This window comes from Netta rufina (assembly GCF_964035555.1).
Source record: "Netta rufina genome assembly, chromosome: 1".
Lineage (NCBI taxonomy): Eukaryota > Metazoa > Chordata > Aves > Anseriformes > Anatidae > Netta > Netta rufina.
The window spans coordinates 168,151,985-168,168,479 of record NC_140123.1 but is presented as its reverse complement, the minus strand read 5'-3'; the positions used below and the strand labels follow the sequence as shown (position 1 = coordinate 168,168,479).

The window sequence follows — 16,495 nt, the reverse complement described above, 5'->3', positions numbered from 1 at the left end:
TGCTAGAATGTATTTCTATAAATCCATGCATTTTTGTAGATTATGCAATCACAGAATTGTAGGGGTTGGAAGGGACCTCAAGAAATCATTGGGTCTAAGCCCCCCCTGCCAAAGCAGGTTCCCTAGAGCAGGTTGCCCAGGTAAGCATCTAGATGGTCCTTGCATAACTCTAGAGAAGGAGACTCCACAACCTCCCTGGGCAGCCTGTTCCAGTGCTCTGTCACCGATGCAACTCAATGCATGCAACTAATTAATTATTTGAACATTTGTTTTCAAACGAAGCTAATCTATACATTTTCTATGCAAAATAATTCATTTGAATTAATGAAAGAATATATATGGAAAAATGTGAGTATCTAGGACATTAAGTACCAAAGGAATGAATGTGCTCTTTAGGATGTTAAAATGATGGTAGGGACAGCTAATCTTTTCTCTGATGCTTCCAAAATTTTTCACTGACTACTTAAAGTGCAGAAGTTTGAAAGGGCAAGTTATAACTTTTTGTTCAAACACTGTCAAGCATCTTATTCCATTCACTGAAATTTGTGTTGTCACTGCAACACTGAATATTCACTTGTAAAAGAAGTAGCAATTCACTGTATAGTATATGGCTATGACAAGAGACAAAAGTGCCTTATGATAAATATATATGTATTTTTTTTTGTGCTGGCAGGATAGCTGGTTTTCTCGAAGCTCCTAGTACTTGTCTCCGTGGATGACTATCTTTGGTCATCACTGTAATAATAACCGTGAGCTGAAATCAAGCTGAACTCCCTGGCAGAGCAGACAGCAAGGATTGTACAGATATCATGTATGTTAATGCAAAGTGCAGTGCCTTATCTGTCATCTTTGAAGAAGAATGCATTGCACTTCTTTTAAACAGGTAATGAAGCACTGAAGAATTTAAAAAAAAAAAAAGAAAAAAAAAAAAAGGAATATCCATAGAGAACTAGTCTCAGTTGTGGATTTTTATGCCAGATAGCCAGAGGAGGTTCAGCACCTTTGAAAGTGTTAAACAAAACCAGCCCTGCTTGTTTTATCTCTGTCTGAAATGCAGACGGAGGCAAAAAAAAAAAAAAATCAATGTTTGCTAAATGAGAGAGAAAAAAAATGTCTTTAAGAGTAAAATATCTCCTTTGAAAGTGTATAAATAAAAGCATAAAAAACAACAACAACAAAAAAAAAATAAATTGTCTTCCTATAGAGATACTATAAGATGCCTTTCATCAGGTAAAACTGAGATAAGGAGATAGCTCCTCCAACAATATCATTGTTTCATTTAAAACATGGAATTTGTAATGCTTGCACCAAGACAGAATCCCCCAATTGCCCTTTGTTTTTCTTCATCCTCCTTTGTTTCTCTCATTTGCGTTCCTAGTGAAGTACTAGGCTTTGATCTTCCACATGCTTAATCATTTGCTTTAAGCAAGTCCTTAGTTCTATTAAATCTGAATTACATTTGAACCAACGCTGTTATACACTGTTCCAGCATTGAAAAGGGACTAGGAAGCACGTGATTCAAGGGTTATAAAATCCTCATCCCAGACCAGTTGTTCTTTTGTGCCTGGTCTTCATTTTAATTCAAGATAAATTACTGTAGTTAATATTTCCTCCATAAAAAAATAATTACAAAAAAAATAATATCAAAACTCACCAAATCTCAAACCAACAGTTTCTTGGATATGTTACATTCACTCTTTTGTGTCTTATGCAAAATGCATTGTGGCTTTTAGGTATTGAGTTATCTCAGCTACTTCTTGTCTTGATCTCTGTGCTTTTCTGAGGAATGTTTGGCACAAGTCCCATATGTTAAGGCATTTGTGAAACAGTAGGACTAAAATTGGAAGACATGATGAGGGAATCATATGACAGCATGTGAGTGAGTCTTTCTGCTATATCTGTCCTCCAGTTCTCCTTCCTCTCATTTTCTTTACATCTTTGAGATTCCCAGTTTTTGAATAACTGTGAGATAACATTGGCTTCTCCCCTATAGCTTACCATGTTTTTCCTACCAATGTACTTCCTTCCTTTTGTACTAGTGCCAATACACTAGTAAATTCAAGCAGGTCAGGGAGAAAGATTCTTCTCTTTAAGTTCTGAAACTTTACTTTGATATCTATGGTGGCTTATTATGTTTTAAATTCTATTTTAATTCTTCTTCTGTATATCTTATGTCAATGGGCTGCAGTTGTGCTGACAGATGGAATCTGTAGTTTCAGAAGAGCCTTAGTGATACCATGATCAGAATATTTTTGTGATAAATTGTCTCCATGTGTTAATATAATATGATATAATGGCTGCATGGGAATGTATGTGGCCTCCCAGAGATTATGCCTGTTTGAACACTTGACTTTGTGACTTTCATGGAAAGACTTGGGGTCACACTGTAAAAGGACAATGATCTGCTTACTGTCATTTTGTTGAAGATGTAGCAAATTATTCTCTCTCTTCCCTAATAGATTTTGCAATACTTTTGTTGTGCAAGTCATTCTTATGTTTTATGAAAAGAAAGGCCTCTATACTCTTTCATAGTCTTCATTACTGATAGTCAAACATTACTGATGCAGCAAAATCTTTAATTGAATTCTTTCTCTTTTAAGTGGAATGATCACAAACTGTTTTTTTCTGTAAATAATAATGAAGCAAGATGGTATGGAAAAATTACGATTCTGAAAGAAAAACATCTTCATAAAGGAAACTTTAAAATGAAGTTATATTATTTTAATGTAAATTATTCATAGGTTATCAAGTTTAGATGAGGTTTGTGAACCTAATTTTGTTATGCTTCTTTAATATAACTTTAATATAACTTTAATGTTTAAATCTATGATGCAGGGAATGAAAAAGGGGAACTCAGGGAAAACACTGTGATTTCTGTATAATTGGAAAAGTTTATGTATTCAGTGGGCTACTACTGTTGAGAGCAGACATTTTTCTCCAAGACTTTGTAACTCAGTGGTATGACATTGGATGTAGACAAGATTGTATTTTGACAAGTAATGCTCCCTTAGGAGAATAACATGCCACACCTATTTTAGTGTCTTCCTTGTTGCTAATAAAAGGACTGATCAGGAGGGTTCTCAGCTTTTGTTATTTGGTAGTTGTTGGCGGTCTTACTGAATTTCTGTGTGCTTTACCTTCACTTTACTCACATTTAAGTTTTTTATGGCTTCTTTTGCTAGTCAGTCTTATTTGCCAGCTTTTTCTTCAACATCTTTGATGCAGATGTGGTCATTGCATTTTCTTTGTCACTACCTTTTCTATACAGGCAATTTGCTCTCAAATACAACGCCACCATGTAAAGCCGTTCCTTCAGTAATACTGTCATTCCAAGGTGTTACTGATTCCCAGAGTTCCAAAAACTGTTCTGCAGCTGTTGTGGCTACATAAAGCTCTTAAGAAAGGCAGAATGCAGGAATGTCTAAAGTGTTGGCATCTCTTATTAATAATCAAGCAGTTGCTGAACTATTTCAGCAAATAAGTTATTTCAATACCTCATAAACCTTCATCTCTCTCTTTCAACTCTTTGTGCTTGAGCAGTGGAAAAGATGTGATTTTTCACAGGTTTTAGGTTTCCTCTTGTTCTATGCATTGAAGATACAGAAAACCTTATTGGAATGAGTCTGAGGAAATGCAAATGTGTCCTAACAAGGTGTTTTCAAGTGCAATTAAATCATGTATTCAAACTTAAGCCTCTATTCTCTTTATGCATTCACTTGCTCCCTCTTCATCTCCTGCTTGTATTTGTAGTCCCTTTGGCAAAATTTCCTCACCTTCCAAGTCCTTACTGATCAGATGTCCCAGCCAAATTTTATCATTTCATTGTCTGGTTTCTCATTTTGCCCATCTGTTTCTCATCTGTTTCACCCAGGTTTCTCAAGCCTTCTGCACATTTTCCTGCTGCATTTCTTTGTGCTCTGGCATGGTATTTCATTTCCATCACCACTGAATCTTTGTTTCTTCAAAAGTGATTCAGTCTTTTGTAGCTCATGCTAGTGCTTTTCTGGTGTTCCAAGCTACCTTCTCAAGCTCTTTGTTTATCACTTTGAAATTTGTGAAACACAAAATACTAAAGTAGGAATAGCTTCTTTGTCTGAGGTTCTTATAATTGCTGAGTACAGAAAAAAATAATTTTGTTTGGACCTTACAGAAGGTCCTTGTTCACTGTCCAAAGTAGCATTCTGACTAAAACATGCACAGTAACAGAAAGATGTTTTATAGCAAAAATACTATAAAAGTGAACAAAATGCTGTAAAGTTTTCAGAGTGAAAATCAGATTTCAAACATAAAGTACTCTTTCTTGAAATTTGAATTCTGATTGTAAGTTGTAATGGATTTTTGGAGGCCTGACTGACCTTTGTTCTTTCATGCTGACTTAAATTAGAAGTAATATTAATTATTATACTATATTAACAGCTTACTGTTGTAGTTGAACTTTTAAAGAATATCAGACTACTAAACTTGGAAAGGTAATTTGCTAAAACCCATAAAATAGAGACTGTAGAAGTGCACTATCAGTTTTGGGTAAGTAGTTATATCTTCTTGTGGTGCTGGAAAAAAATGAAGTTTTATTTATTTTTAGTTTAGTTCAATGACTTGTTCAACTTGGAGCCGAAAAAAATGGAAAGCTGACTCTCCTGTTTCAATTTATATTGAAGAACTAAATATGAGAGGGTGAGACTTACTAGTTCAGAAATCAAGAAGGACATACTAACTGCAGAAATGCGTTTAATTTGTACCCTGTAAATAGCAGCAATGGATGATACATCAACCGAATGGCTGTATTGTAACTCCAAATGGAGGTAATTCTGCATTGCAGATTATTAGATGTCAAAGCTAAATATTGCTTTATTTGTTATAGTGGTCTTATATCTGGGTCTTTATAGTTGTGCCTGGCTTGACCTCCCTCCAAGTCTGTTTCCTTGTCAAGAGCTGAGCAATATTGTGTTCGTGCATCTGGAATCAGTTCCCCAAAAGGGAATGTTGAACTGGAGGATTGTGCTAGAAGAGAGAGGTCAAGAGAAGAGGACCATGGCTACAAATTGTTGCACCAACTTGTGCTGAAGTCTTTAGCTTGGGGTGGAGTTCCTGTGGGTCAGGGCTCAGCCCTTGGAAAATGAAGAAAGAGTCTACAGATGAGTGAAAAAGAGAGAGCCCGGCTCCACTTGAATCTTTGTTCAAGACTGCTTTTTTCTTCCCTAACAGATTTAATACTTCTTTGGTCCTTTTTTAACAATCAGTACGGTGGAAGTTTGAGGTGTCATTAATGTTTCTGATTGCACTTTAGCTAATAAATCGGTGCATTTTAAGTGAACACAGGATTATTTTGTTTCTCATGCCTAGATCATGCTTAACATTGTTTTATTAAACTCTTGGTAAGAATGCTGCTTTCCTGCATTTTAAATTTAATTCTCATTTCCATTTAAAGCCATTTGAAGTGTTAATCTGTAAAACTTGATACCCTGTCTAAGCCATTACAAGATAAATGAATAACCTTTTCAAATGGCATCTGCCAGAATTTTGCATATTCATCTAATAGAAATATTTGACATCAATGGTCTTTCAAAGTATCTTTCCTTATAGGCAGTAAGAAAAGTTCCATTTTTACATGGGTTCTTGCTTATATAAAAGCAAGGGAAGACACCCTATTTTATGTTGTCTTACTTGTCAGATCCTGTAGTTTTCTTACTGTGCTCTCTGATTTCAAGGGCAATGAGGTTGCAGTGGAGATCAGTCGCTATAAACCCACTGCTGTCCCAAAGTGCTTCATAACTGTTTGTATATGGGGGCTCTTAGTATTCAGTAATGAGCTGAATACATTTTATTCTATTTAGATCTTTGTATAATCTAGATAGAGATTGATATGGAATGTAAGCTCCAGTGGAAGTTGCATTGTACACTGAAAAATGCAAATGAATTCCCAAAGGGAAGGGGAAATGTTTTTATCCCCTCATTGATGTTGTTGAAGTAAGAAGCTGCTTACCAGCCAGTTTAGAATGGAAGATAATTTCTAGTCTATCAAACAGATATTTGCATGTCTGAGGAACAAGTGTGTTTAAGGAGAATGGACAGACTGTGTCTTGGAAATGGGGGAAATAGAAGGAGTTAGAACGAGAGATTAAGTCTGTTTAGATCCCAGGAACTTTTCAAAGTTGAGATTGGCTGAAGGCCTGTTGTGGTTTAACCAAGGAAGATGCAGGAATGTAAAGATCTCAGAGTGACAGGAGGAGAGCACCTGAGAGAAGTGTGAAGAGATGAACTTCTTATGGAAGTAAGCTGTAGCTCTTGCAGCTGAATTCTCAGACCAGGGCTCCTGATTAATTTTTCAGTGTTAGGGAAAACATGAAACATAAGGTATGCACAAGGATCATAACCACAATTGTCTGCTTGTTGGTGCCAACAGAGTATAGATTACTGTAAATATAGTAAGTATAGATTTTGTCTTTTATTTTGTGGTAACTTTCATAAGCATTTTTTACAGTGTTGTCTGTTTTGAAAATTATCGATAAACATTGTTACCTGCTTTTAATCTTAATTTGACTTAAATTTGATTTAAGGGAATTTACAAGGCATATTTTATGCAGAAGTGTAACAATGCCATATCCCAGGGAATTTGAGTATCATAAAAGTAGCCAGGAAATACTTTTAGGAGTTGGTGTTGCCATCATCATCCCCTTTGTCAACAGCACATACTCACTCCATCGATGAAGTGATTTAATCCATCACCTTTCCAATATTTCTTCCCCTGCACTGATCACTAGTCTCACTTGTCTGGACTGTCACTGTGTGTGCAGCTCTGATGTTCTCTCTGAGCTCTGTATGATTTTCTGTCTCTGGTTTCTCTTCTGGTGGGATATTGGATTATCAATCTTATTCACTGTGTCAGAGATCTGTCTAATCTCTATATACTTTATTCTGGGCTGGATGGCTCCTGTTGATCGCAGGCTCTGCTTTTCCTTATTTCTGAGTCTCCCAGTAGTCTGTCTTTGAAATCCTCGTCCCAGAGTCTGTCACAACCTCTTCCGTTCTCAGCTGTTATTAGCTCCTTGCCACACTTCATTAGTATAGTTCAGTTTGTATCAGTCAGCAGCTTCTCTACAGTGTGTTTTCTTTTGTAACTTCAGATTAAAAACTTCTAGAGTTTCATTTTTATATGGATCGCAGTATCCTTCCATTTTTTTGTAATACATTTTTGTGTTTCAGTTCTATTCTTTGAGTTAATTGAAACTGTTAAACATATCAAGTGTATCTGAAACCACAACTGTCAGAAGTAAGGCTACTTTCTTACTATTATCTTTCTCTTCACTAGTACCTGTACCTATCGCTTCCAGGTGCAGAATGAAGTGCTATTTAAATCTCTTCCTATTGTTTTCAGCACTTAGATTTTCAGCCCTGATGGAGGTTTCAGCTACCCTACTTTTCCACCCTGCTAATTTCTTTGCCTTCCTCCATCAGGGAAGTGACATTTCTTCGAGGTTTGGGTCCTAACACTGCAAGAGCCGAGGGAAATCTACATTAACTATGTAGACAAGGTTGTTCTTTTTCTGACAGAATGTCATACTCCTGTTTTTTACTGTGATTTTGCATGTACCATGGGTAACAGTGCACACAGCACATTGGTGGCAGCCTGCATCCATGCTGCTTTGAAACAGAATGAATGAGTAAATTTACTTAGTTAAATATCTCCAGGTTATCTAAGTGCACCAAGAAATTCAGCTTTGACTTTCACATTTGGGTCCTACCAGTTCATTGGGTTGTTCCTTTGAGCCATTTTTAACAGTGAATGTGGATTCTGCCACAAGACTTAGGGTAAGTGGATGCATGCTCATACATGCTGGTTTTTATAAGAAATGTCTTCTAGCAATTTCTTTAACTCTTATACTAACAAATCAGCAAGAGGACGGAAAATATTTCTGTTAAGATAGTGAGAATTTATCCTGATGAAATATTATCTAAAGAATTTGTGTAAGAATGTAAGGCAAGTTTTATTTTTGAGCTTAGGATAAGCAGCAAGACCAAAATACCAAAATCAGTAAGTATCTCAGGAGCTATCTTTGATAAGTAGTCAGTTTTTGTTCCAGGACAGTCCATTCTTATTTCTTCATCTTCCTCTGGAGGAGAGGAGAAGAGAAATGACACACATTATCCACAAAAACATTGCCTTCAGATGTAGTGAGTATGGCCAGCTATATTGCAATTTTCTCTCCAAGTGGAATATTGTCATACATATTTTTGAGAAAATGGTAATGCAAGACACCTGCATGTCTTCCCCAAATCCTATTTCTACCTTTTCTATTAAAATGTGCCTATTGCCTGTGAATATCATCTCACTTTAAAGCAAACATGAGAAATAAACTGGATTTACAGCGTGCTACTAGTGAAAACATTCATGTCTTTATTACTGTGATGCAAATCAGTTTTATGTCATTTAAGGCAGATGAAAAGATTTATTTTACCTAATTGTTATAATTCTTAAGCAGTATGGATTTCTGGAGTTTTCTCTGTGTTTGCACCTTGGTTTTGCAGTGACAGGAATATAGCAATGGCACTTGATCATTTTCTTTGCAGCAGTATTCATTCTGGAAGTGTTCAGTAATCAGCAGTGTGTTGTTTTCAGCTATAGAGTCCTCATGCTCTATTAACTGTGGTGTTAGGAAAATGGCTGTTGGCAATTTTCCATCATGTCAATGCTTTTTGTATTCACGTTAGAAATGGTATATATGAACGCAACAGAAATATTTCTCTCTCTTTTTTTTTTTTTTTCCTCTCTCCAAATATTTTGGTGTTGAGAATAGGAATGTATTTATTCTGTTCATATCTGGTGTACTAGCATTGTGACTTAGAGAAACAGAAAACAGTTTATTTCAGCCCATCTCTCAGTTTGTTCTGTGTAACTCTTCTCCAGTGTATGTCTGAGAAAAGTTTAGAATACCCATATCTAACAGAGGGCCAGAGAATTAAAAAAGGTTATATAAGAAGACACCATTGTGTTTTTCCTTACTGGAAACTTCATGAAATATTTTTTTGTCCTTGTTTGTTTTTGTGCAGCAATTCATAATGATCTGTCCAGGTATTATTTAAAAGAAAGGCACTATTCATGTAGAGATCGATACAACCAAGATGATACATAATTCAGTCTCAATGGGCCATTGCATTCATTTTTCATTTCAACATTGAACCATTTGATACACCTTGAAATAACAAAGCAATGATCTATAAATTGGGGTTGTGAAAATTGAAAGCAATTTAATAATATGCATGTCAAATAAAATCAACGGGTTTCTATTTTATTTTCTTAAACTGTAAACTAGCCATTACCCAGTGTCAAGGCTCCATTGCTTGAAAAAATAGCAGTTTTTCTTTTTATACTGCTGCCTATTCTTTCCTTCTCTCCCACATATTTTTTCCCTCTTGGAACCTTCAGTATTCACATTGCATTAAACATCTGCTATTCATATCAACCACTCTGGAAAATCCATCCATTGTTTATGTCAGTTAATGTTAAGTAATACTTTGTACAGCAATAAGAAGCAATAAAAAAAACAGCAATAAACTGCTGTGTGTCAGTGATTTCTCCTCAGGGTCTGCAACAAACCATTTGATTTGACTGAAATAATGGCAAACAGGTTTAGACCTTTGAATTAACTCTGTAAGCAGAAGCCCATGTGGGCTGGTGTCAGATTTGTAGAAGGACATCAGTGGTGTAGCCCCAGAGATAAAAACTGATGGGTGCCAGAAAAAGCATTTAGGTAAACAGAAATGTTAGTTGAAGTGTTCCCGTGTGAGTGTCATCAGGTGGTTTGTGACTTCTGGGTGTTTGAATACTTCATATATAGTAAGAGAAGGTATAAGAATACTACTGAGTGGTAGTTTAAATAAAAATAATAGTTAAAAAGACAGCTAATTTAGGGTACCTAGTTCCTAAGTGCCCATATAGAGACCGTGAAAGTGGTTCAGTTTGCAGGAAACATGTACTTACTATGAAATCAGCCTCCTAACAGTGTCTCAAACTACACATTCAAATCCATTAGTTGTGTTTTGTTCTGCAGTTGAAGTCAGCTGGAGACCTTCCCGTCGGTTTCAGGGAGATTTCATCTAGCCCTGGGATGGCTTTTTTTTTTCTTTTTTCTTTTTTTTTTTTTTTTTTTTATTTCCCCCTCAAAGTCCTTTTAAAGAAAGGGTGAAAGTGTATATATATAAGGAAAACTTGATTTTTCCAGCATGACCGTCTCAGTCATATACCAAGAAAACAGTGCAGAAAAGAAAGCTTTTCAGTAGCTAATTTCAATATTTCTTACAAGGGCTATTATCATGAGTTCTTTCTGAGTAACCAATGTGAATATTTCCTTTTAATATCTACTGTTTGGTGTAATGGTTTTTAAGCCAGGCTGCCACTTGTGCCATAAATGTCACAAAAACATTTTTGTCTACATAAATCATTGAGTAGTATTCTGTTTCATAAAAGCATATTCTACTTACTATTAATAAAAGAAATGGCTTAGATTAAAGAATCTAAATGGCAGAAATTTAGTAAATAGTTCTTACTTTTGTACAACAGCATTCATTTAGGATGTTGCACAAGACCTTTAGGGAGATCTAATAGATCTGTTGATTGCATTACACAGTATTAAGAAAGGGCCAAACCATACTTCAGGTTTTCATTTGTCAAGATTAAAATAAACTGATATTAGACATACTTTTTCTTAATTTGTTGGTCACTGCCAAAAAATTGAAATACCTAGTATCAAGAAATCTACATCTGAAATCTTGAAGAAAGCCTCTCTGAAGAAAGGCATGAAAGTAATGTTTGAGATGCATATAAGTAAATTCAAATTATTTTTAGTGTCATTTTTTGGTAATAAATATAGGGGTTAGAAGGGAAAAACATGGAGTTCAGAGTGAACAGTTTATCTTCGTGTGCATCCTGATTTTATTAAGGAAAATATATGTGTAAAGATGCTTGTCAGAAAATTGTTGTTTCTTGCTGTATATTCTCATTTAAAATTGCAGTGTTTCAGAGCTCTTAGATTTATTTGGGATACTGATCATATATGATAACAGAGAATATTTCCTAACTTTTTTCAAACATGTAGTTATTTTATTTTTTTTATTTTTTTTTTTCCCAGTAGGTGCTTTTTTACCTTCTGCCTTGAGTATGAGAAATTTAATGCTGTTTTATGTCCTGCAGAATCTATCCGTTAGTTATATTTCAACCAGCTGCTAAAACAAATTTACAGTACATCTACAGTAATTGTGTTCATGCATGTGGATGTCTGTCTGTCTGTGTTTATACACGCCCTCATATTTGTATGTATAGTAAGGATGTGTGTCTGTCATGCCAGTATCCCCATCAGACTTCAAACTGTTAAAATGAGTAAGACGGTAAAAAAAGTGGGGGAAGGAACCCCAAATTCAATGTACTCTAAATGAAAGAATTTGATCTTTTGCATTTAATCCCATTCAGTTCTAATCCTGCTCTCATTTAAAGCAAGAATGGTGTTCCCAGTTGCATAGTTTGGGAATTTTTTGAGGGTTTCTGGAAAATACTATAACCAAGTGGGAAAAGAGAAAAAACATGTAATTTTTTTTTTTTTTCCCCAAATTACACAGATTCTAAATTAATAGATAAACAGACTCAAAGTGAATGTGAATTCTCTTTGTTACCAAGTTAGGTGTTGAATTGCTAATTTCTGTTTTGCACTATGATGATACTCGCTAATAATGTCAGGCAATTATATTTTGATGTAAACTCACATAGTTATGATTCCTTAATTAAATGTTTGGAAGTAAAAGAAGCTGTTGAGCTATGTACAGTTTTTTTAAACCTGAAATGTTGAAAAATGAGATTCACAGAGGAACAGATTTCAGAAACATCCAGATATATTTGAATAATTGTATCAGTATTGTGTATTAGTTTGAAGTTCCAACACCTTTTTGTCATGATGGCTTTTCTGGTGATTTTATTTTAGCTGTATAGTTTTTACTCCGTAGTCATGAATTTAGTCGCTGTGAAGGCCAAGAGGTGGAAACCCTCTATTATTCCAGTGGTATATAGGAACTCTCTGCACTGCTGTATCAGGAAATCTCAAGTAACAGTTTTATGATATATGAGGATATTATTCTCTGCAAGCAATAACAAGCACTTCTATTTCCCCAGCAATATCTACATAATCAAACATTCACAAGTGCTTTACAAAGAATTTAATTAAATAGTGTGCAGAGTAATTGGATGCAGCATGCACACAAGCTGTTATGCATTCAGTAGTTCACATTTTTGCAGTTAATGCAGAATGCTTTTGAGCAGTACAATGTTGTGAATGATATTTCTATCAAAACATGCATTATCACTCCCTCCTTTTGCACCTTGGTCCTTAAAAATTACTCTAAAACCTTAATGGCTGTAACCTGCAGGAGCATCAGATACCTTCCTCAGCTCTCTAATAAACAGAGAGAAATAAAAATTCCTTTGCTGAGGCTTGAACATCAAACATCATTCCTCTGAAATCAAACATTTTGATTCCCCAGATAACACTATAGATTCTTGTGTCTTTCACCACAAAGCCGGGTATATTTGTTTTTTTTTTTTTTTTTCTTTTAAAGTAGTAGAAATCTGGGGAGCCATCAAGATCAACCACTGAAGAATTTTGTTTCTAAATTAACACTAAGACTGGAGATTCTGAATTTAGACATGAACAATGAGAACAAAAGGATTTCTCATTTTGTAATAACAAGAATGTTCAGAGTCTAATCTGTCAGTTGCTGGAGATTAAGAAAGTCTCCTCTTTGGCATGATAGTGCATTAGCTGATGCATGAGAGGAATTTCAAGGCTTGCAAATCAACGGGTCTGTGCTGGAAGAAAGTGATTTAGAATATTTCTTTGCTGTTGTCTACCTGGAAGGCAGCTAGCCATCCATCAGATTGGAAGGTTTTATAGATATGTCAGTGCTATAAAGCATCCATCTAAACCAGCAGACCAATACCAATGAAACAAATACTGAAAGACATTCTGTAATTAGCCTATAAAAGTGTTTAGGTGGAGGCAAACTCCATTCTTGAGTAGTACAAGACCTCACCCCAGTTTCCTGGTGTTAAAGTTATTCCAGTTTATTACTGGCTGACAGTAACAAAATGTGTCTGTTACAACTGTTAAGAAAGACCAAAAAAACTAAAAATGAAAGCAAAAGAAAAAAAGGAAATGAAAGGATCAGTGAAAATACGAAATAGTTTTTCTTTCATGGTAGTTTTATTTCAGTGTCACTTTGCTGATTTGAGGGAATTGCTGAAAAATTAGTTGGTGCAGATTAGAAGAGAATCAGTCTCTGCACTTTATTTATTTATTTATTTATTTTATTTATTTATAGAGGTAAGAATGAGAGAGATCACTGTTTAATGAAGAATTTGCCATTAACTTCAGTGATTTAATCCAGTATCTTTTGTGTCCTCTTCTTTTTATCCTTATCCCTTCCCTGTTTTTTTTTCATGTTAGTTACAGCAAACTGCAGTTATTCTGAAAAATTAGTATGTTTCAAGCTTGAACTGAAGAAGAAAAGGAAAGCATGTAATTTTGAATTTGCTGGCATGTCTAATCTTGAGCACCATGCTTTGGATTTTTGCTTTGCTTTCTTTAATTAGGCTCTTGTTCTAATGTCTGCCTTTATATAACATATTTATTCTTTACCATTTGTAGTATGTATCTGTTTGCAGTTGGGATATTTTCAGTTTGCTTGTATTTAGAAGTAGCTGCTAGAATCTCTCTGTGCCTCCACTTTTGGGCTGTGATTTTTTTTTTTAGATTTTTTTTTTTTTTTTTTTTTTGCTTCTTGCAACAGGCCCTTTTTGGGAGTGCTGGAATATATCCATGTTCTGCATCTATTCCTGATATTTCAGTGACAACTTCCTGTGAATCCTGAAGGAGAGCTCCTGCTGTCAGGTTGTTCTCCAAACCAATTCTACCACATGTATCAGCAAGCCCAATCAAAGTTAGGAGATGTGTCTGCTGTAATAGAATTGCTGCTTATAAGCAGGTCAGAATATTTCTTCCTCAGGTGGATAAGTCAACCCAGTGACCATTCATCCCACACAGTGAAGCATTACCTAGATCTACTTGTGTTAATTATGAATGAACTAGCTTTGAAGCAGTGTAGCCAAATGAAAAGAGTGTGACAGCCAGGCTAATTAATTAAGAGGCCAGGCTAATTAGTTCAACTGAAAGGAGCACCATGCTGATGTGACATTATAGCTTCCAGAATTCTGGCTGATTTGTACACGGGTTGCACTGGGCTTCTTACAGAGGTACAAGCTGTTTCTAGGCTCTTTCAGGTATTTTGCTGTGGAATAGCACTGCATATTTGTTTATTCCTTATATATGTATTTACTGTAAGAACAGATTTATCTCCAGGCTGATGGTCGATTTGAGTTCCTTCTTAGCCTTTTCCAGTAAGATTTTTCTAGCATGTGGCTAGGCATTGGAATATTATATTGTTGAACCTCTTGCCAGTGAGAGAAATTCCCCACCGCTCTTTTATTTTTTACTTTTTAATAAGCTGAAAGACCTCCCATCTTCTTCCTAACTTCTAAAAAGTAATATTTTACCACTTTTTGAATACTAGGCTGAAGCAATACTTCCAAGTTTGCATGTATCACCATGGTTCCAGCCTTTAGAGCTGAGAGGTGTTTGTCAGCAGTCCCATCCTCAGAAGATGTGTGCTAGCAATATTGCATACTGAAAGATTCCTTGTTTTGGAAGAACTGGTGGTTCCAAACAGTTTGCCATCTTTCTGACTGTTATGAAACAGCATTTCTTCAGTGCTCCCCTTGATGTTATCCTTACATACAGTTTGATTTGTATGATGTTCATAAAGGAGTCACTCTAATGAAAAGATAAACGATACTTTCGGTAAAAGTCTGTGTTACTGCATTGATTATGGTAGAGTAAACGTAAGAAGTAGTATCAAACTCAAAAGTAAATCGACAACCAGGTATTTTAAAACAAGCCAGATTCTGTATGGAGACCTTCTATTAGAAATACTAAATACTGCGTTACTGCAGTAATGTAGTGATCCTTACATATGTTTGAACAGATAGTGATATAAGAACAAAAATAATTTTATTAATGTTTCATAAATAATACTGTTAGAGAGCTGAAATTAACAGTTCTATTTTTACATATAAGTTATTTAAAATATTTTCTAATTATAGTTTATGGCCTTACCTACAATAGCTCTTCAGCACGGTAGCTCCCACAAGCAGTTAACATATATTTTCTCTATTTCCAGATCTGTTAGCTGTGCCTAAACATCCATATGCTGCTATGGAGAACTGGGGACTGAGTGTTTTTGTGGAACAAAGGATACTGCTAGATCCAAGCATTTCTTCTATATCGTACCTGCTGGATGTCACCATGGTCATTGTACATGAGCTATGTCATCAGGTATTATAGGTGTTCAGATATTTGGTATTAATGTCAGAAACCATGCTTTACTTTTCCAAGCTGAAAATTTATTTGCACAGGCAGGTGCGACTTTTGTTGTGATTGTAGTCCAAATAATACTGGGACTTGTAAGATACCTCACTAAAATGCAGAAACTAGGAGGAGTCAGAACGGCGATAAAAAAGAAAATTAGTAGTAATGAACAACTTGCCTATCTTCTGTACCACTATATTCTTTGCTTCAGAGTGTGTTGTGTAGACTATACACATTGATAACTGTAGAAAATGATTTATTGCAGAACTATAGCAGATTCACGCTGAGTTTCATGTTCATGTCAAAAAATGTTTCGGCTGAAATCAATTTGTTAGTCTTACTCGTCTTACCCTTCTTCCATCACATATACACATACTTTCTTTTCCTTTATTTTTATTTTTTTTAACATTTGGTATTAACCCTGTCTTCACTCATGGATAATTGAGTCTTTGTATGTACAGAAATCTTTGTATCAATAAGAAAACTTTGTAATAAACTCATATTATTATAATTTACAATTCTTCCATCTTCTTATCACCAACTAAACACATTATGAGTGTCTAGTAATATTGAGTTGAAGGCAAATTTTATTGAAGAAATGTGCTAGAGGGCCAGGAAACCCTTTCTTGCACTCATAACAGGCATAATCATAGCCTTCAGGTTAAAACGAATGAAATCCTACTGTGTAATCAGCATGGCTTACATCTGTGACTTTACATAGTATTCTTTAAAAGGCAATGCAAATTCTTAACACTTTCTGCAAATGAAAAGTACCACATAGAAGGGAGCCTTTGTAATAGAGTTCTGGTAGATGAACCTGGAAATAATAATGTTTGGTTCATATTCATGTTTCACGTTAAATCTGTGGATGAATATTAAGTCCTCAACTAAAACATGACATTTTTATTGATAGTTATTGCTGGTTTGTTCTCAGTGTGAACATCTTATTTTGTTATATGCTCTTTATTGTGCAGTACAATAGAGTAGTGCACCATTCAGCCAGAAAAATCACAGTGCCTTGGGAATCAGGT

General features: G+C 35.2%; 1 protein-coding gene across 1 annotated transcript in view; it reads left to right on the top strand.

Moving 5' to 3' along the window:
- Positions 1 to 16,495, top strand: part of TRHDE (thyrotropin releasing hormone degrading enzyme) — a gene marked incomplete at both ends in the record, with an annotated part of 198,963 nt that overhangs the window by 65,901 nt on the left and 116,567 nt on the right. The window contains one exon of the mRNA XM_084302453.1: positions 15,277 to 15,431. Coding sequence (XP_084158579.1) covers positions 15,277 to 15,431 — 155 coding nt within the window. The remainder of the gene's footprint in view (positions 1 to 15,276; positions 15,432 to 16,495) is intronic.